This window comes from Neolamprologus brichardi, chromosome 23 (genome assembly GCF_056152115.1).
Source record: "Neolamprologus brichardi isolate AB-2024 chromosome 23, ASM5615211v1, whole genome shotgun sequence".
NCBI classification, from domain to species: domain Eukaryota; kingdom Metazoa; phylum Chordata; class Actinopteri; order Cichliformes; family Cichlidae; genus Neolamprologus; species Neolamprologus brichardi.
The window spans coordinates 11,350,975-11,371,547 of record NC_142125.1 but is presented as its reverse complement, the minus strand read 5'-3'; the positions used below and the strand labels follow the sequence as shown (position 1 = coordinate 11,371,547).

The 20,573-nt window shown below is 45.2% G+C and overlaps 1 protein-coding gene across 2 annotated transcripts in view; it reads right to left on the bottom strand.

Annotated features, from left to right (window-relative positions):
- ssbp4 (single stranded DNA binding protein 4) overlaps positions 1–20,573 on the bottom strand; it is an 82,503-nt gene that overhangs the window by 20,119 nt on the left and 41,811 nt on the right. For both annotated transcript variants that reach the window (XM_035907531.2, XM_006790337.3), the window contains exon 5: positions 2,596–2,685. In XM_035907531.2, coding sequence (XP_035763424.1) covers positions 2,596–2,685 — 90 coding nt within the window. The remainder of the gene's footprint in view (positions 1–2,595; positions 2,686–20,573) is intronic.

The window sequence follows — 20,573 nt, the reverse complement described above, 5'->3', positions numbered from 1 at the left end:
TGTGAGAAATAATAGTTTCAAAAACAAGGGAAATGGAGAGAGTGAAGAAATGTCATGAAGAAGGATGCCTGGCGTGTGAAGGAGAAGGTGAGGGAGGGAGAAGGTGGGAAAGGAAGCCGACCCAGAGTTCAGATGAGAAATGACCGAAACGCCGAGGAAATTTCGCTTAGCTCGATGTAATCCATTCACAATTCTACGGCAAGACTGTGGTCCACTCGACTAACCGTATCTCAGGAATGACTGAGGACACGAGCACAATTTCAACAATGTGTGCGAAGGGGGGTGACACGGCTTCCCCTTCATTTGAATGAACAAATGCAATGCAGAATTCTCAGCAGCCTGCACTTTCAGCGCGGACCGCAGCCATTAGTTCAATGGGGAATTAATGTCAGCTACCTACAGAAAGCAATGAGCGGGGCTTCGGCTCTGGCTCATGTTGAAGGATAATGTTGTACCACTAACAGTGTGAGCTTGATTTAGGGAAATCTTTGCAGTGGCACTGGGAGCATTTTGTCTCGGTGCACTGTGCAGGGTCTGTGCTCGCACCTTTGTTTTCTTGTTTTCTTCACCTTTGCCTGCTTTGCTCAGCTAATCTGAGCTGAAGAGGGGAGGAGAAAGAAAAGAAGGATGGATGAAAAAAGAAGAAAAGATGAAAGTGAATACAGCATCCATCCCTCCTTGTTCTCCTCTTCTCTGCCCATCCTGTCTGTCTGTCTGCCCTGCACACAGCGTCTATTTATGGAAAGCAATGTCACTCACGCAACACCATCAGATAGCTCTCTCCCTGGCCTGCTCACTGCTCATACATCATTAACATTCTCTACCACCCCAGCATGTACATGTGCACACACACACACACACACACACACACACACACACACACACACACACACACACACACACACACACACACACACACACACACACACACAGAACATGACACGCTGCCAATCAAACAAGAAAAAACAGGCTGTACAGCCTCAAACTGTACGTATGGAAACATCAGGTACGCTATAGACAGAGAGTGAGAGGAAATTTGTGCAGCATGCTTACAGCACTGAGCATGTTTAATTATACTCACAAAGGATTAATAAAGTAAAGTATTATTCTTAAAGACGTATTGTAATTTTATTGCATTGCCTGGTCAGCCGACTCCTGTGTTTAATGCTTAACTCAGGAGAAAGTCTTTAAATGGCTGAGACGCTAGCAAGACTCTTACACATCACGGGGATTTACAAACAAAAATCTCAAAAATAAAACTTTAAAAATAAAATAACAATAAATGCATTAATAAACATCTTTGTTTATTCATTTAAGGAAAATTAATTAAATTTAAAAGAATATATATATATATCAACCAATGTGAGCACGAGGCTGGGATCTGGTGACTGAATATTTTATATTCAATATTCTGCTGACAGTTATTGATCTTACATGGTTAGCAGGACAACCCTTCTAGCTAGCATTATCGATTGAAGGAGCTTTGTTATCTTTGGACAGAGAGGACTTTTTCCAAACTCTAACCAATAAAATTCAGCAGCCGGTCGGCAACTCCTTGGCAATCAATGGTCGCTAGGGAAAAGCGCTCGTTTACAGACCAGAGGGAAAGGGTTGCTCTCGGCTGCTGCGTTGAAAGCCACCAAAAACAACCTTGCGATTGCTTTGGTGCAGGTTTGCCAACCTACTTTTAAGTCTTTGCAGACAGCTCCTTTACGTGACCTACAGACTGCGTCGAAACTGTCAGTAAATGGAGCTGTCTTGGCTGAATGTTGTACTACTCCTTTAAAGGCTCCTCTCCACAAGAAGGTGTCCAGGGTTTCGCTAAATGACATCAAACTTTTGCAGGGGATGAATGCCCTCTTCCTTCCGTAGGCGTTTCACCTGAATTGCTCGTGGTATAATGTGAAAAATCTCATATTTGCTGGTGACTTCTTTCTTACTCAAACCGTCTGCTGTAGAAAAGCTGCTTTAAGCCAATTCAGATTTCCTGTTCTCACCCTCAGCAATTCACAGCATATCTTTGGGGGTACAGTTACTTTAAAACCTCAATTTTGTAAATGTTACTAGTTTAATGTGTGTCACAGTGTCAAATAAGGCTCCTATATGTCCTCATTTGAATATGAGAGAGTGACAGAAACAGAGAAAAGAGTGCGAGTGACCTCGTCAGCCTTTGAGACAGCCCTCAGAGAACAGTGATGACAGGAGGAATTAGTGAAGCAACACAGACCAGAGAAAATAGCCTCCTCTTCACTCTGCTTTTTCCTCCCCTCCCAGCAAACCCAACACCTCCTTCACTTGCAAAGGCATTTTATATTCTGGAAAGCACACGGTAACACAGAAAACTCTACGGGTAGAGTCTAGAGCAGCAGACAGAGCACCAGGAGTTAACATCCCGGGCATATGGACATATGGGATGGACGCAGAGAGACAGAGAAGGGAACACATCTGGACAGGGATTAGGACAGCTAAAGAGGCTAAAAAAAGGAGGAGGAGACAGAGGGATAGGCTTAGCCATGGCTAAGGGAGGGGTGATGGTTGGAGGTGATTGTGGGGGTGGGTGAGGGATGAAGTCAGACGGAAGGTCATTTTTCTTACTTGAAAGAAGCCCGGGGGCATGGGTCCTCCTGGCATGCCATCATTGGGTGGCATGTTGCCCATCACTGGACTGGGAGCAGCGGCCGCGCTCTGAAAGAACAACCACAACAAAACCAAAATAAAAGCCTCTGCATTTCCCTTCAGCGGATTAACACACAGTCACGGGACAATCAGCGATCGGCAAGGTGTTAAAACAATCCTGTGTCTGCCGAAATTAATAGAAAGAGATACGCGCTGTTCGGAAACGATTTGCCATCAAACTTTTTTCCTTTTTTTCACCCTGATTGCGCTCTTTCTGGAGCAAATGGAGCAATTACAGATATCTCACGATATCTGACGGAGATATGATTGTCTGGGCGCTGTGATAAACCAATCGATGGACACAAAAACAAAATGCAAATATGGTAATTTAGTGGGAACGTTAAGGAAGGAATTCTGTGGGTTTGGAGTAAACTAGTTTCCCCGTTGCGCTAGGAATGGACAGCACTTTTTTCCAATAACTGCTAAAGTTTAAAAAAACAAAAAAAAACAAAAACAGGGCATAAATGTGTCACTTGAATGCATCTATGACATGTATTGATTTTAGACTGTATTTAATCTTTTCTTTCACAGTAATAATGATGCTAAACATCAGGGAGAAGAGACAGATGTGGCGCTGCCTCAGTTGTGCCGACCATCAGCTCATCGTTGGCATGGCCAGGGCAATGCGAGGAGCAATTAAAAAAAAGTTGCAATGATTCCTGTGGAAGAAGAACTGAAAAGCTAAGACCGCACAGATACCCTGACATCTAACAAGCAGCCCGTCTTAATGTCTTCCAGACACGACCTAGATGTTGTTACTCCAAAGGCTGTGGAGGATGGATGGGTGTACCAAAATAGTCACTGTTGCTTTCTCTTAAAGATGAACACCCATAACCATGGGTCTTTTGATTAAACATAACCAATTAAAAGCCTCAATATCTGCTATTGAACATGGATGCAAATCCACATAATTTACAAATGCACATACACAGCGCTCTCCTCCAGCCCTTCCCCCACTGTAACCAGAGCTCCACTCACTTCCCTCCGTGCCTCGCCTGACCTGCACAGTCCAGACACTAACTAGCACGCCCTGGGGCCACGAGGCAGGGCGCGCACAATCGTGCATGCAAAAACTGCAGCGGCAAAAGGGTGTGAATCTGTGGGGCTCTGAAAACAACCGTGACAGAGCACGGATGTGGCATCGACAGAAGTAAGGCAAGAGCCAAAACTGGAAAGAGAAAGGCATAAAGGAGAGAGGGGAGACATTTAAACAGAAAAGGCTAGCAAACAATAGGAAGCGGGCCGAGAGAGGAAGAGCTGGAGAGCTCTCTCAGAGGGTGAGGAGAGGTCAGACAGTGAAGAAGAGCTTAGTACAGATGCTTCTATATTACTCTCAGGTCTATGTGTGAACTGTCAGTTCTTTCCAGCCTCAACAGTAGACAAGCACGAAGAGGAAGAGGTCAAGAGGATCTTCCAAACCTTAAAATAAAGAATACAGCACACAGTTAAAAAAAAAATGGACACTCACCCCTCTTATAATAAGTGCTAAGCATAATTTTTCTTCCTTCCACTGTGACCTGGTGGCCTGGGAAGCATGTGAACTCTTCCAATGTTTCTCTTAACGCATAAATGCCAAATAACTCAGTCTCACAGACATCTGCGACAGGGGGACAATGTCTTTGGCCCCAAAGACTTTGTGGTTGAGTGTATATCTGGAGTCTGTTTAGCCTTCATGTGAGAGGACAGAGAAAAGAAGACAAGAAAGCTGGGAGAAAGACCGGGGTAGATACGCAGTTAGCTTTAGTATTAGCTTTAACCCGGTGAACTACACCGATGTCCCACAGAAACAATCTCAAAATCATTGGCTACAGTCTGTAAACAGTTAATCAGTTTTTTAAAGTACATCTGTATTTGTAAACAGTGATTAGCAGATGGAACAGGAAGTCTTGTGTAGTTGTCCATTGTCCCCAGAGGCTACCACGATGTCCGCACGGGAAGCAACGAGCAGCAACTCGGCAACCAGAGACCAGAGCCATTCAGCAGCAACACAAACAGGTGGAAAACTATTAAACATAAAAACGTGAAATTCTCACTAGTCTTTTTGACCATCAGAGCAAATCAGGATGTGTTGTTTAGGACAGATGCATAAAAAAAATGTCAGAGTATTGAGTAGTTAAAATATGTAAAGAAACAGTCCTGTATATGAGCACACACTATTGGTATGTAGCCGAATTTCACAATATTACTTTTTACCGTGAAGGACATGAGAGCCTCGAAGGTCCCCGACCATCACGTGTGGGCGGGGCTTTAGTCAGCAATCGCTTCCCAGGTTGAATGGGGCCTGACAGGTCAGGTCAGGTCAGGTAATGGGGTTGGCCTAAGCAACAGATTGGGTCCCATAGAAGCATGATTGTGGCAGATGATTTGTGTTGTTTCAGATCTCGAGCCTGTGTGTGTTTGCGTATGAGAGGGTTTGAATGGATCCATTATTAGGTCTGATTATGATAATAATCAGTGGAGGATTTAAAAAAAAAAAGTGTTTTCTGAATCAAGATGGAGTGTGTGAACTGCGAAAAGAAGTCGCTGCTTGTTACTTGGTTTTGGTGAGGGACTCTTTGGTGCATAATTTGGGCTTCTGTACTTCTAGGAGCCATATTGATGGAGCAACTGAAAAATAAAAATAAGGGCGCGAGACTGTAAAGTGTGCAGTGGTGCGCTTTTTTCTCCTGTTGAACAATGGGCAGCAAAAACAATGGGCTGAATACTGTACATATTGACATACATGCGTCCACACCAACACAAACACACGTGCGCACGGTTAACCAACTGCGGTTTGTCTCAGCGCTTTAACGGCCGTGCGGAGGGAGGGAGGGAGAAAATAGGAAGATGAAATAAGAATGAGAAAAAGGAAAAGAGAAGATAGCTCGATAGACAGCAGGACATCTTAGAGGGAGGAGGAAGAGTGAATGGAAGTGGTGCTGGCATGTAAGTACGTGTGACGAGTGTGTGTTTGTGTGTGTGTGTGGCGAGTGAGTGTGTGCGTACGCGCGAGCCTGCCTGCCTCAGCCAGCCAACGAGGCTCCACAGTACTCAGGTGAAGCAGCAGCAAAAGGCCCCTTCTCCTAGTTGCCATGACAACCCCGACCTCAGCTCCTGCTCTCCAGTGCCCATTAAAACCCTCAGGCCGTCAATCATCAGCATGGCCAGGGAGCAGAGAGAGGGAGAGAGGGAGAAAGCGATAGGTGGAGGGAGAGAAAAGCAAAAAGAAAGAGAGAGAAGAGAAAGAGGAGGAAAAGATAGAAAAAGAAACAGACGTGGAGTTTAAAGCAGCCTGTGGCTTTTGATAGCTGCTGCCCTTTTTGCCACAGCTATCTCTCTCCTTTTCTTCCCTCCGCACAAACAAACCCGATACACAAAACCTCCACAGTGCTAACTCCTCACCACCGTCGCTCTCCTTCAGCTCTCTTTCCATCCCCACCGAGCCAGCCAATAATCAGCGCCGCATTTCTACGACACGTATTAGGCCCATTGTGGGCTGAAAAAAATTACAAAGCCGCGAGAGGGTAATATTCAGAGAGAATACAGTCACGAAAAGCTCAGCTGTTCTCTGAGATTAAAGTGGAGCATCTAGGCGAAACAAAGCCTCGCAAAGTTCCAAGACAAAATATTTTCGGAGATTATAAAACGATAACTTCATCACAAATACCCGCCGATGTCATACGCACAAGAGCGATGCTGATGTAAGCGGCGATGCTGTTGCATTAGTCCATTGTGTTGAAGTTGCTGATGCACAAAAGCCATCACCTCGTCCAAATCAGCACGCGCTTTTTCATGAATAGGCCAAATTCACTGCAATCGTTCTTCCAGGCTACAATCAAAAAATTTGACTGCGAATTTGGTCATTATTTCAAAAAAATGAGCCAAGAATCCAGCTCTTCGACTGAAACAGCGACTCTCCGCAGAAACGTTTACGACCAGTGACGCCTGCAATACGCCACTTTTATAACATTACTTCGTGATCCCGTCGTTCCCAAACACAAGGTTTTCTCTTGGTTCACTTGTAACTAATGAACTTACACGATTGATATGCGACATCTTCATTTCTTAACCCTGCATCCATCCATGCCGCCTCCATGTTTTGCAAATGAGCTAAACGAGTTAAGGATATTCTCTCGTCTCTGCTGATGCGTGACGAGATTCACAGCATCTGAAGTCTTTTTGTGTCTGTGAGGTGCATCTGTTTAACGCTGTAGTTTCACTTGTTGGAAAGACTCTTTCCAAAAGTTAGACGAATAGATTGATATCACTGTCATATCTTTTCTGGTAAATAAGCTAAAGCCAGAAGCCAGCAAGTTCAGCAAACACTGGAGAACAGCACACGAGGCTCCGCTGGAAGAGGAGCATAAATCTTTCCGTGTAACTCTTCAAGCAAGAAAACAAAGGAGCGCATTTCTCAAACTGTAATCCTCTTTAGCCAGAAGAGGAGTTCCAAAGGCAGACTTATCTTGTCATTCCATAATAACACAGACTGCACTGTGCTTGAGACAAAGGCTAAATAACGAATAAACTTCATATTTCAGTTTGTTCTCTTAGCGTTTATTAATTGAGACGACTCGAATCTCTCCAACGAGCGATAAGACGACCAGCAGCTGCCATTTTGAGGTGTCCCGTGATGTGACATAACCACGGCAATCTTTACCATCGCCGCCTTGCACGAGATGTGAGAGAGGCATTATCGGAGGACGTGCATTTGACAATTTCCTCTAACAGAAGGGGGTCTGCCCTCCTTTGGCCCCTTGTTGTGATCCTCTTTAGTGCCACGGTGGAGGCTGGCTAACCGGCTAGGTCCACAGACAGTGAGTGAGCGGCTCTATCTGCCCAGTGATCAGACCTCAGCTTCCAGGGGGTAATGGATCTGCCGTTATCTGGGTCCAGACAAGCAGGCCAACACACTGCTACCTGCTGGCCACAACAACACTGATACTGACCTGTTAGTATCTGTGTGAGTGTGTCTGAATATCTGTGTGGAAGCCTGTGTTTATTTCCGTTTCCAAGGGTTTAGCCTGACCTGACTGTACTCACGCAGAAACACATGAAACCGCCCAAACCGAGATCCTCTGACCACAAAGTTCACGCATGCAGCCACACACAGAGTAACAGAGTCCAGTCCAAGCTCGTGTTTCCCAAAACAGGGCATCGCTTTATTTTTCATTCTTTGCCTGCTGCACAAAAAAGCATAAACTGCTGAAGAGCAGGTGAGATGAAGTTGTTAATGTAAACAACGAAGACAGAGCGAAGCCTTGTGATTCGGTTATGGCTGACATTCACGTAGAGTGTTTGCACACGCGTGTCTCACGCCAGAGTGAGCGCTCTGTTATGTGTCTATGTATTTAGTTCCTGTTGGTTTCATGTGGGCCGTGTGCAAACCAAACCAGGAATTACTTTTCACAACCCTGCTGACTGTCACTGCGATCGCCGTCTCCTCCCATCTCTCCCATTTGTCCTTCTGTCACGGCCCTCCTTCTCCTCCCCTCAGCTTCAAGTGCTCCAATAACTGTCAGTGAAGTCAACTCTATAAAGATTAGCAGCAAGGCAGCTCGGCGTGAGCGGTGCTGCCGGCCGACAGACGGCTCCGATCGATGGAAGACAGAGAACTGCCGGGTCGCTCTGCCAGAAACCCTGCTCCAAACCCTGCCACATGGAAATCCCCTCAATGGCTGGGTCTGCTCTGTGTGCAGGCGCACACACACACACACACACACACACACACACACCAGGTATGCAGAAAAATCTGCATGGTAAGTATGCACAGGGGTGTTCTTGCACACAAACACACACATATGCTGTTGCCTTCCCATAGCTCTGGCAGCTGTTATGTCAATCAGGTGAATTAATTACCGGTAAACAAATCTGCTTGGGATCCCCCCGCAGTACACACACACACAAACAAACACACACACATCCCTCCTCCTCGCACTGTTCCTGTCTCTGAACCATCTCCTCCCAACATTAGGGCCCCAGACGCCCGGAGCAGCCTCCCAGCTACCCAGTTATTGCTCTGAGCTGGAAGCCCAGAGGGAAGGCTCTGTGAGAGGGGACGCCGCCCGGATCTCCCCACGCAGCCCCGGAGCGCACACCTAAACTCCCACTACACCTCTCAGGATAACCAATCAACCCATGGCAATCCACACACTACCTGTCAGGGAAGAAAACAAATTACTGTGGACACACACACACACGCAGACACAAACAGTGAGATGAAACAAACAAATGCAGAAACACAGACTATTCTCCTCGTCAACTGCTGCCTCTTGTAAACATCATATTGATGCGGTGGCTCTCTGTGGATGGCAGCTGACAGAGTGAAGAGGAGGGAACACCACGTGACCAACAAACAGCCTGAAATAAGGAAAGCCAAGCAAACAAAAACAGAAATTTTGTTTGATGTTTATACGTAAATCGGGAGGAATTAGCATTTTCTGGATCATTTCAATGTATTAGTAAAGTTTTACTTTACCTTTGGTCCTTGACAGTCTTAATAATAAAAACAAATTAAGCAAAGAGAACAAGGCGTCATCACCAAAAACACGAGAAGTCGGACAATCGGGGAGGATTTAAGAGGATTTAGTCTCATCTGCATTAAAGAACAAAGGCGCACAGCAACAGCCTGGTTCAACTTTCACCAGATGACCTTTGCTGTGTGGATACACGATTTTTGTGGACGATCACTTTTATGGCTTTATGTCCAAAATAAGTGGTTCTGTTGAGGATCCCGTTAACCTAATATTTGTCTCCAGTCTGACCATCTGACCAATCAAATCAGGTTGACTGACGTCACCGCTATCAGTGTGAAGGAAGAGGATTTTGCCGACCTCAAAAGGAGGAAGAAGCTGCCATCTTGTATCTTATTAAAAAAAAGAAGGAAAAGTAAATTATCTCTTTGATATATCACAATGTTAATATTTTTTAAAGGGGTAACGTAACAACCAACCGTGACCAAATGTATCTTTTTCTTTTCCTTTGTGTTTAAGACTGTAGTTAGTACAAAACAAGCGATCTAAAAATGCTGCACTGGGCTCGCAGAAATCTCATGAAATTAATAATAAAAGTAATATAATAAACAAAACATGTTGAAAATGACTTGCAGCATACTTTATGAAGTCTTTAACTCAACGCTAAAGCTAAACTCTGAGTGAAATGTGACACAAACACGGATAAACTAAGTAAAACACATATTTACGGAGACTAATTTAGTTCCTGGCCTTCTGACATACACTTGTGTACCTTCACACGCCTTTACCGGCGCTCGGCAGTTAATGACCAAAGCTTGGCGATGGCCCGCTGCTCTCTTGGTGACCCTTTCTGACACCGGTCCCCCCTGCTGGCACTTCTCTTTAATTACACGCACAAACATGTGTGCAGACACACAAACACACACTGATATTCAGCCCCTGCCTCCCACTCCGCCCGTGGCCTTTCACTCCCTCATTAGACAGTTGGTGTTGGGTGGAAAGCCACGACAGAACCAGAGGACAGGGTGCCGCGATGACGCTTGTCGGCGAGCACGCGCATACACACTTTAAGCAAAGGATGAGGAGTTACACGTGCACAAAGCTAAATGCCTAATTGAAGATTATTAATGCTGCTAATTAGGGAATAATAGAACGCTCGGAGCTCAGAAACAAAACCTAATAGACAGAGAAAGAAAGGTGTTTGAGTATTTGTCAGAGATAGGAGAAAAGGTTTTATCATGCATCCTTCCACCCTCTGAAGTATGTCTGGCTATTTCCTGAGGTGAGATGCTCAGGTGTGCAGGTCAGACAGGGCTGCAGATCATCCCCGGAAAAAGCCAGACCCGATGATATGTGTCGCATTTATAGCTTTCTCTCAGTGTTTGCAAAAAATGTAAATAAATGTTCGGCATTTATTTACATTTTACAGCTCAGTCCCACATCTACAGCGTGTCAGGCGCCGCGCGTCCGTGTCTTTCATCAGCTGCCCTTTAATACCAAGATTCAACAGTTACACGGCGAGCAATCCCTCATAAAGGAGGCGCAGACATCTCATCCTCGCTACACCAAGAACGCAATGCAGCCAAAAGCCATGTTGCTTTTTTGCCAAGCAGGCGAGTTGCTCCCTATTTTCAGCTACAAAACCTCAACCTCTGCCATGGCTTTCATTATCACTTTTTCCTCTGCCATCTCCAAGCAAAAAAAAAAAAAAAGAAAACAGAACACCACAGCAGAAAATCAACAGGTTCACAGCCGCTGTCTGGGCTGTGCAGAATGTAATTCTGGGAAATGCTGAGATGAAGCTGGTAACACAAAAAATTACAGAATATAAATTATAAAGGAAGGAATGACCCAAACTTCTGTTCGGCAGATGAATAAAAGCATCAGTGGATTTTACCTTCATGCACTAAAACACAGGCTAAATGTGCACACGCATGCAGACACATGTAGGGTATCTTGTGGGGACATCTAATTGACATTATGCTTTCCATAGCCCCTAACCCTAACCCTGAAAAATTAAATACCTAACCATAACCATAACCATAACCAATTGTAACCCTGACACTAAAGCCACATTTTGAGTCTCAAAAAATGCCTTCAAACATGTGGCGACCAGTATTTTGGTCCCCACAAGTATATGAATACACACACGCGCGCACGCACACTGACTTACATGAACTCACTCTGAGACAACTGTAGTGTGCGTGTACTACACACTGACATTTAACGCACAAGTAGCATTCATATATCTGTAAATATTTATTTTCTGTAGCTTCAGACATCCATGTTCATATTCATGCATCCTAGAAAATGCTGATAGCAGAATGTGGATATCACACACTTTACAACAATACAAAAAACATCTGTATGTTTAAAAAATGGCTCGACGTCTCTGCCATTAGTAGGAAATGGAAATGGAGAAATGGCAAGAAAATAAGGCCTGATCTTTAAAAATAAAAACAGATAAAATGAAACTAGACTGGGCACAGAAGAAGACAATACGTGAGATTATTGTTCTCACTGATGTTAGCGCCTAAGGAAGCAGAAGCATCCTACTCAGAAACACTGGAAAAACCTGCTGGACCACAGTGCCACCGTTTGTCCCAGTCCACCAAAACAATCATATTTTAATAGGACAGACTCTGTGTTCGGCTGTATGGGAATCAAATCTGCAGGGATTTTTTTTTTTTTTTAAGTGCAAAAGAGGTGATAGAAGCTGCTTAAATCTACTGGAACGAGGCGACAACCGGCAATCCCTTACTTGAAAGTTGAAAATAAAATATAAGATGCTTTTATTAAAGAATTATTTACCTGTAAAAAGTAAAAAAAAAAAAAAAGACATGTGGGACACGTGTTGTTTAAAGGTTTAAAGATCCCGTCCATTCATTTTGGTGAATTTTATCAAACCCACAGACTCGCTTTCACAATTGCCACTGTTGGAATCTGTTGCAGCTCCAACTTTGCCAGGATTTAATAATATAACATAACACTTTATCAGCCAGACCTCCTACGGGACTATTAAAAATGAAAAGAGTCTCTGGCAACCTTGTTAGCAATATCTACCTCCTCCTTATTCTTTGGCATTCTTTCATATTCTCATGCTCACTTCTTCCTTTCTCTCTCGCTCTGCTTTCTTCCTCGTGTTGTGCTCACACAACTGGATTTTATTTCTGCAGAGCCGAGAAGGTGCAAGATGAAAAGGAGAAGGAAGTGGTGGTACCGTATACCGTGAACATAAAAAATATATGGAGAGAGGGCGAGCAGCCAAGGAGTTCCAGTTGGGCTGTACACATTCCAGAGCGCCTAAAGCAATGTGGCGAACCTCAAAGCTGAAGTCAGACGTCTGCACATCGCAGTAGTTAAACAATTACCGTTGCTGTAATGCGTAATGTGGTGATAGAGAAAATTCGATGAATTACACCAAAGTTTTTACTGTCTTCTACTGTAACAGCCTGCAGATTTGTCTCACAGCCCAAATTCGATCCCGTCTGCTGAGCTGAGGTTGTGTCTGACGATTATGTTTAGCAACCAAAAGAAACACACCGCACATTTAAAAAGATCTCACACCAGCCTAATCCACTCACCCCGTTTCTATTTTAATGTGTGTGTGTGTGTGTGTGTGTGTAGGCCCTGGCAGGAAGACACGCTCACGAAGGAGCAGTCCTCCTGAGTGCCAGACGCTGGGATGGGGGGTTGGGTATGCGAGACACACACAGTCAGAAACACACACACACACACACAGGATTTTGGTGCCCACAAGTATAGTAAACTTCCACTTCTTGGTCCCCACAAAGATATGAATATACGCTCACAGAAACACACACACAGTGAGAAACACACACACGGCACGCGCTACCAATTTCCATTTTGTATCCCAGAGGCACCACCACATAGGGAGCATCCACCTCATAAGTCACAACTAATGATTCAAGTATTTTGATAAATTTAGAAATTCACAAGAAGCCTGATAAGAAATCGGAGGCATGTCATCTCTTCCCTCACACTGGATGGATTTTAAGAATGACTTAAACCAAACACACAGACTTCAGATGGGTTAAGCGGTCGGGAAAGCCATCACTGACACGTGTTTTTATTTTCTTGTTTTCAGATCTTTAAGATCTGATCATTCGCTGTATTCCCTTCACATGTTATTCACGCAGTGGTAAATCTGCTGATCCCAGAATCTCGACACAGTTACATTCATCCTCTCTCCTCTTTTAAAAGAGCCTATATTCAACTTTACCCTGATCAGCTGACTTGGTCCAGGTGCAGGGAGTTAATCAGGTTAGCGTCTTGTAACCCAGTGGCCTTGTGGACCCAGAAGCTGAACACCACCTAACCTTGTCTCCAGCCAGACAGGAGGAGGAGGAGGAGGAGGAGGTGAGGGGAGAGAGCAAACCACATTCCCAAGACAATGGACAGTCTGTGGAACTCCTGAAACTCTTGAGGACCCCGAGGCATGTGGAGGAGAGGCAGAGAGGGAAAATGAAGGAAGAAAGGCAGAAAGAAAAGAAGGAAAGTTGTTAGGGAAAAGAATAAACAGGTGGAAAAATAAGAGCGAAGGTAAAAGAGAAGGACTGCTGCCACAGGGAAGCGATAAGGAGGAAATTGGATGGGGTGGTGGTGGTGGGTGTTTCAGTAACAGGAGAAAAAGAGCTTGACAGCTGCTTTAGCTGACCCATGAGCAGTTTCAGTTCAGTACATGTGTTTCAACTGTAAACTTGTGCTTGTTCATCATGTAGCATCACAGAAACCAGCACCTCCACTGGAAAAAAAAATCCCTGATGAAAAATCCAGAATTTTACCTGGAAACGGTTAAGCCCAGAGATCCCGACGCATGTCACTTCATAATCGAATTGCTACTATTAAACACACCATGTTTGCCGTTTCAGACAGTAACTTGGTTACTTCTGGCTGTGTCTCTTTCAGGAGAGGTCGTCTAAAGCATTAGAGAATCTCTTTAGCTGTTATTAGGACTACGAGAAATGGAGATTTGCTGACAGCAACGATATTTCCTGTTTGCGAAAAGCCAGTCAAACTGACTGCAAAGTCATGTGCAAAAATCCAAAACTAACACTATAACTGCTTTCGCAAATTAACGATGTTGCAACAATTGTATCCAGAAACTGTCGCCTGTCGTGTGCGGACGTTTCAGATGCGAAATGCTCCGCGAGGTATCAGCTTGGAGTCTCACCTGGGTAGAAGACACTGGAGGAAGGACACGAGACGAGATCCTCCAAACACTTATGTGCTCAAACGGACAGACTTTATACTCGGAAGCTGTCGTTGTAATGACTGTTTAGACTCCAGTCTGACTGCTTTGACCTTTTTTTTCTTAAGTGTAGCTTATCGGCACTCGTATATCTGGTTATATTTGCACCACGCTTGTAAACCGTAGGCTTAAATTAGAGCTGTACATTAAGGTGTTATTGTGTTACCCACTGATGCTGATGTGCACCAACAGCACCACCTGTGAGCTGCTGTGGATCTGGTTGATTTGGTGATTGTAAAAACAACATAAATGATGTCAAAGAAAGATTCAGCGGTCTACGCGTTGGAAACAAAGCCGGCACAAACCTGCACTGCTTCGTCGGTGAATGAAGAATTCAATCAGTAAGGACTGACCAAGAAACACTATACGTCCAGTACTCGCTGGTGCTGTCAGCTGATGAAATCGGGCACAACTTGCTTTAGTTTAAAGCCAGCTTTACCCTTATCTGAACCCCTCTCTGACCAAGTAACGCACACAGAGTGAGAGCATAAGCACATTCACAATGGATGCTGCTAACAAACCTGCCTGCCATCACACCTTCAAATGCCCGGCTCCCTGCCTGTCCTTCAGAGATATACTGGAAGATAAACAGCCTTGGTAGGACCTCCTGACCTCTGGACCACCAGTCGACAGGTTCCCAAGAGTTCAGCGGGGTCTGACATACAATGAGGACTGACATTAATGTCCTCTATTTGCATTCTTGCTTCCAGGAACTATTTCGGTAGCCAGGCAGCGTGGCTCAGAGACAGCGGTGTCAGGGAGGTGCTCATTCGGGGATGATTTAAGCCTCCGTTTCAGTGACACCAGCCTTTCATCCTCCACAAGAGAAAAGCCAGAGAGCGCAGAGCTGCTGGTTCCCATCCAGCTATTCAGAGGTCAAAGAGCCAGCACTTCCCGGGTCGGCCTTGCAGTGTCATTAGGACGGAGGCCGACAAATATTTACTGCGAAGGAGTCACGGAGAGGACCGGATGGAGAAGAGGAAGAGGAGGTAAAGATTTCCAGAGAGCGCCACACTTTCTCTTGACACAAGCACACATGTAGGCAGGCGAACTCTCACCAGCATCACCATCAATAAATAAACAGAGGCTGACAGAAATATCCCCAGCATAGTCTCAGCACAGCACAGAGAGAGGACAACAGGCACGCACGCACACACACACACACACACACACACACACAGAATGAGTTGTGAAGATAAAGGCTGGGAGAGATGGCAACAGAGAGACGAGACCAAGAAGGGGGAAACAGAGCGAATAAAAGGGAAGCAAAGAGAGGAGAAGAAAATTGAGAGATTTAAAGAACGAGAAAGAAGTTCTTTGTGTTTGCTTCAGGTCTCCAGTCGGTACAAAGGATTAATGGCCGAGGTGAAACATGCTTACTGTTTCATTCCTGTTTGCAGGAAGGGTGGGGGTGGTGGGGATTTTTTTTTCTTTTACCCCCTAAACACCCAGCATCCCTCTCTGCCCCCCCCGCCCCATCTAACTCAGACTATTTCTTCCCCACCCTTCACCTTCACCTCTACATCCCAGACAGAGAGACTACACCAGTCTGTGCAGCCCATACTACAACACACACGCACACACGCCACCCCCCATCTGAGCCCCTCCGTCACTCCGCCTCAACTTCTGGTTCTGATTTAGCAACAACCTCTTCTACTTCTCTTCAGTACAGCTTAATGTGTGTGTGTGTGTGTGTGTGTGTGTGTGTGTGTGAGAGAGAGAGAGAGAGAGAGAGAGAGAGAGAGAGAGAGAGAGAGAGAGAGAGAGAGAGAGAGAGAGAGAGAGAGAGAGAGAGAGAGAGAGAGAGAGAGAGAGAGAGAGAGAGTGAGTAAATTCTGTCTCCTGCGATGGATACACCAACACATGTGCAAACACAGCCTGAGACATTTATGCCCCCTTGTGTGTATGGTTTTAAAAACACACACACACACACACACGCACACCATGCAGCAGCCGAGATCATGTGCATGGAGACACATGCTCCCCCTCTTCAATGATTAGTCTAAATATGCCAGTGATCACAGAACGACAGGAAGACCCAGTACACAGGGAGCCACACACACACACACACACTTCAAAAATAAATAAATAAATAAACCACACACACACAGTTTTTCCGTTGCCGTTTCCCCTCCGAGCAGTGCCAGCAGGCTGCCAAGCTGCACATAAACACGGCGCATTGCATTCACCACCTTTCTGCAGGTAAAGCACACATCAGCAGCTCTCTCTCAGGCGGAACCTTCGGCTTTGTAGCGTTAATGCTTTTACCATCAAACTGCAGAAACATCAGCGACAATGACTGCACAAATTACAAGAATATTTCATATTCTAAATACTTGGAAAGGGAAAAAAAATGTGTTTTCACGTTGAGGTTAGCTTGTTAGCATTGTCTACATAATTCTGCAGCCTCTCAGACGTAACATCTGTGACGTGTTTGGCTGTGTCCATCTCACTGAAAGGTCAGAAAACTTCCTTCTCCTTCCTGTTTTCTGTCCACCCCTCGCCTCTTCTCTCTGGTAATCTCTAAAGTTTGCTCTGTCACTGCTGACCGGCCATCCACAGAGATGCAGTCTGCAGTTCATCTTCTAAATATAGCCAAACATTTTCAGCACAGCACCAGTATATCCTGGAAGAGCTCCCACCACAAAGACCATTTATAATATTTGGATTTTCAACCCACATGCGAACATGTTCATCAGTCAATCAGCCTCCTTCATCATTTCTCGAAATAAAAAACACCAAAAAACAAAGTTAATGATTAAACAGTTGTGTGCATATGGCAAACAAACTGTTGAGCAATAAATGGAAACGATGTTTGGTACAGTGGTGACATCAGACAGCCAGTCAGAGCAGAGTATGTAAATTATGTGGCTAACACAACATACCCACAGAGCTACAAGCTTCACGAGAGGCGAGAAGCAACCAGCTCCTGCGTATCTGCGTCTCCAGTTTTCATGTGTAAACACGTTTTTTACGTTCAATAAAAGCAAATCTAGAGAAAAAAATATTTTTTTTTGCTCCCTGTAGTCTCACAGTAAAACATTAAGAAACTCCACGAAGCCTTGAGGGTCTGCAAGGGTCTCACACACACACACACACACCCTCCTGCACCTCCTCCCCTCTCCCTGCCCTCTGCTCCCCTTTCTCCCTCTTTGCAAACCAGCACATGAACCTGAACAGGGGCACGCATGGCCCCACAAGGAGTAATGGGGTCGTTCGCCTTCCTTATCTCCTCACCCCCATAATACCCCTCCCGCCTTCTCCTTCTACCCCTCGCTTAACTTACTCCTGCTTCTCTTTCTCGCGCTCTCTCCTTCCTCCTCCCCCCTCCCCCGACAGCCCTCAGCCAATGGCGTCTGGGTGTCAGGCAGCTCGGAGAAGCTGTTGTCATGGTGACGGGGCTCCTGTCTGTGCTCTGTCCCTCAGGCATCCCAGATCCAGAAAGCAGCATCGTGTTTACGTGAGGAGAGGAGAGGAGAGGAGAGGATGAGGATGAGGAGGAGATGGAGGAGGGAAAGAAAAATGCTCCACTTTGACCAGATTTTGTTCTGATGTGTCTTTGGGTTTGAAGGCCTCGGCTTGATGTGTGTGCGTGCGTGCGTGTATGTGTTATAGCCCTGCAGACACCCAGGCATCTCACACCCCTATTCCTGGCACCTCCACCCAATCTCTGACCTTTCCTGGACTCAAGCATTTGGCCACACACACACACACAGACACACACAATCGCAGCTTTATATATGCACATGCTAACCAACAACACGCACACACACATTCATGCAAGATCATGTAACCAGCCCAAAACACTTGCACCTGGTGTGGCCAAAAATAAGGTCCCCCAGGCCGCCATGTTGCAGGGTGCCGTATCGTTGACAGCAGCTCAGAGGGTCTGTCTTAACCACTGTGCCAAACACACACACACACAGACGAATCATAGTCTAGATCATTTACCTCCAGGGGGCATCTGTTGCTGATTGGTCAGTGCCATCGTCTGTGCCCTCGCCATGACACTCGCAGTATGGGGTGGCTCGGTTTTTCTATATTTTAAAGCTGAGCAGTGCTTGTGTGGACGCAGAGCTATTCCAATAGAGCAGGTGTCGAGCAGCACTTCAGGCCCTCCCTGCTGTATCTGTATCTACGGTGGCCTATTGCTCCGTCCTCTACACACTTGACTTTCTTCTTCTTCTGCACAGAACAATCCAGCATGTTAATTGCAAGGTAAACAACCGAAGAGGAGCGTCACCCCCACAGGAACGCTTTTCCTCTCCTCCCTCCCTCCTGTTCCTTCCTCTCGTCTTTTCTGAGGCAAGTTTGGTTAAGCCCCCCTTCAAAATCAGAATCTGGACAAGCACCAGTTGGAAGCTAATCCGGCTCGCCGACCGGACCCCTCCTCCGAAACACCGCAGCGGGGGAGGACTGATGAAAGGAACGCTGATATGAGGGACATGAAAGGCATTGTAGAGGCAAACAGAGCCACAGACACAGCTTGCCTCAGACCCCTGCGCTGCGTTCAGCTCTGTACAACAAGCTATTTAGGACATTAAAACAGCTCAGCATTGTCAGTCCTTTCCATGTTCCAAGGCTGCGTCTAGCGTTCTTTTAGGTGGACGCCATCCGATGCCGAGGTTATGACACTAAATGTCAAAACAGTGTTTGCTCTGTGTGCTCCAGCAACTATTAACAAAAACTGTCGCTTTTCTCTGAACTGGAACATTAGATTTCACTTAAAGTTAGTGCCCTTCAATTTGTTTTAACTGGAGGAAAAAGTCAAAATGAAGAAAAGTCTCGAGGATACGAAATAAGCGGAAGTAGAGAAAGGTGAGAAACTAAAGTGAAGGTGTTGGGCCTAAACATGCTTCAATCCATCGACTCTACACGTCTCTGAAATGCTATTGGGGAGCTCCACCATCATTCTTCAGTGTTTTGATACGAGCGCTTCCCAGCTCGCTGGTCCAACGTCTCCTGTATAGCCGCGGTGATGATTCAGATAGTTTTTATCCTCATTAAATCGTTCTGTGACCACTTGTGCTCTATAAATCGAAGCACTGTTATCCTGGAAGAGTTCAATGGCTCGTCATAGGATAATGGTGATCACTCAGAACAACTCTGTTCTGATGTGCAGTGACCTCTGAGGGACATGGGGACCCAAATCCTCGTGTCCGTAGGGTTATTCAGCGTAATCTCTTCATAAACTAAACTACAGCCTTTACCTGCAGCTGCTGAAAGCACTTGCATACCCATCTGAATCATTTTTAAATTCACAATCTCCAAGAAAGAAGCTCGATTTGGCCTTTGAATGAACAAAAAATAGGACAGGACAATAGGGAACAGTGAGATGATGATAAAATCCAAGCAATACCAGCGCTGGGTTAGAACAAGGCTCAGGTTCTGGTAAAGTTAACCCAATACTGCAGAAAGTACCAGAAAGTTTGAGGTCTCCATTAACAAAAACTAAAAGTGTTTCAAGCACTATTAGTGCATTAATAATATGATATTTTATTAGACTGCCATTAATATGAAAAGCCTGATAAGCAATTTCCTTAAAGTTTTTTTTAATTGAACCACCTCTGACTTCATGTGCCCATCCTCCTCCCTCCTCCCATCGAAGTGAGCACCCCTGCCGTTAATTGCCATATTATCCTGGCTCTTCATGTCCAAATTTCAAGAGTTAGTTAAAAATAGCGATAGGAAACAAACACGTGAGGCTGTCGGTCGACAAAGACAGAATCTGGCGCAGTACTTGGTGAACTGATAAATTTGGCGTTAACTGGGGATGAAAGCCACATGAGTCTGAATGACTTTGACGAGATGGAGTAAAACGAGATTTGATGTTTTCAGAATAAAGGACAAAAAAAAAAAAACACACCAAGGACACGTTTGGATGTTGTCTTTGAAACACAGAACAGACTAATTGTCTGTTAATATCTGAGGAGTATCTATTCATAGACAAGACACACACACACACAACCACTTGATGACAGATGGAAAGAAATTAGAGGCAAAGTAGCATTAATATTCCATCTCTTAATAACAACCAAAGCCCTTCCCCCACCTCTGGCACCCTACACACACACACACACACACACACACACACATGTGCACACTAACCAACAGCGCCGTCCTGGAGAGCATTTTATCTCAAACTGGATAAATTCTCTGAGTTTACCAGCTCT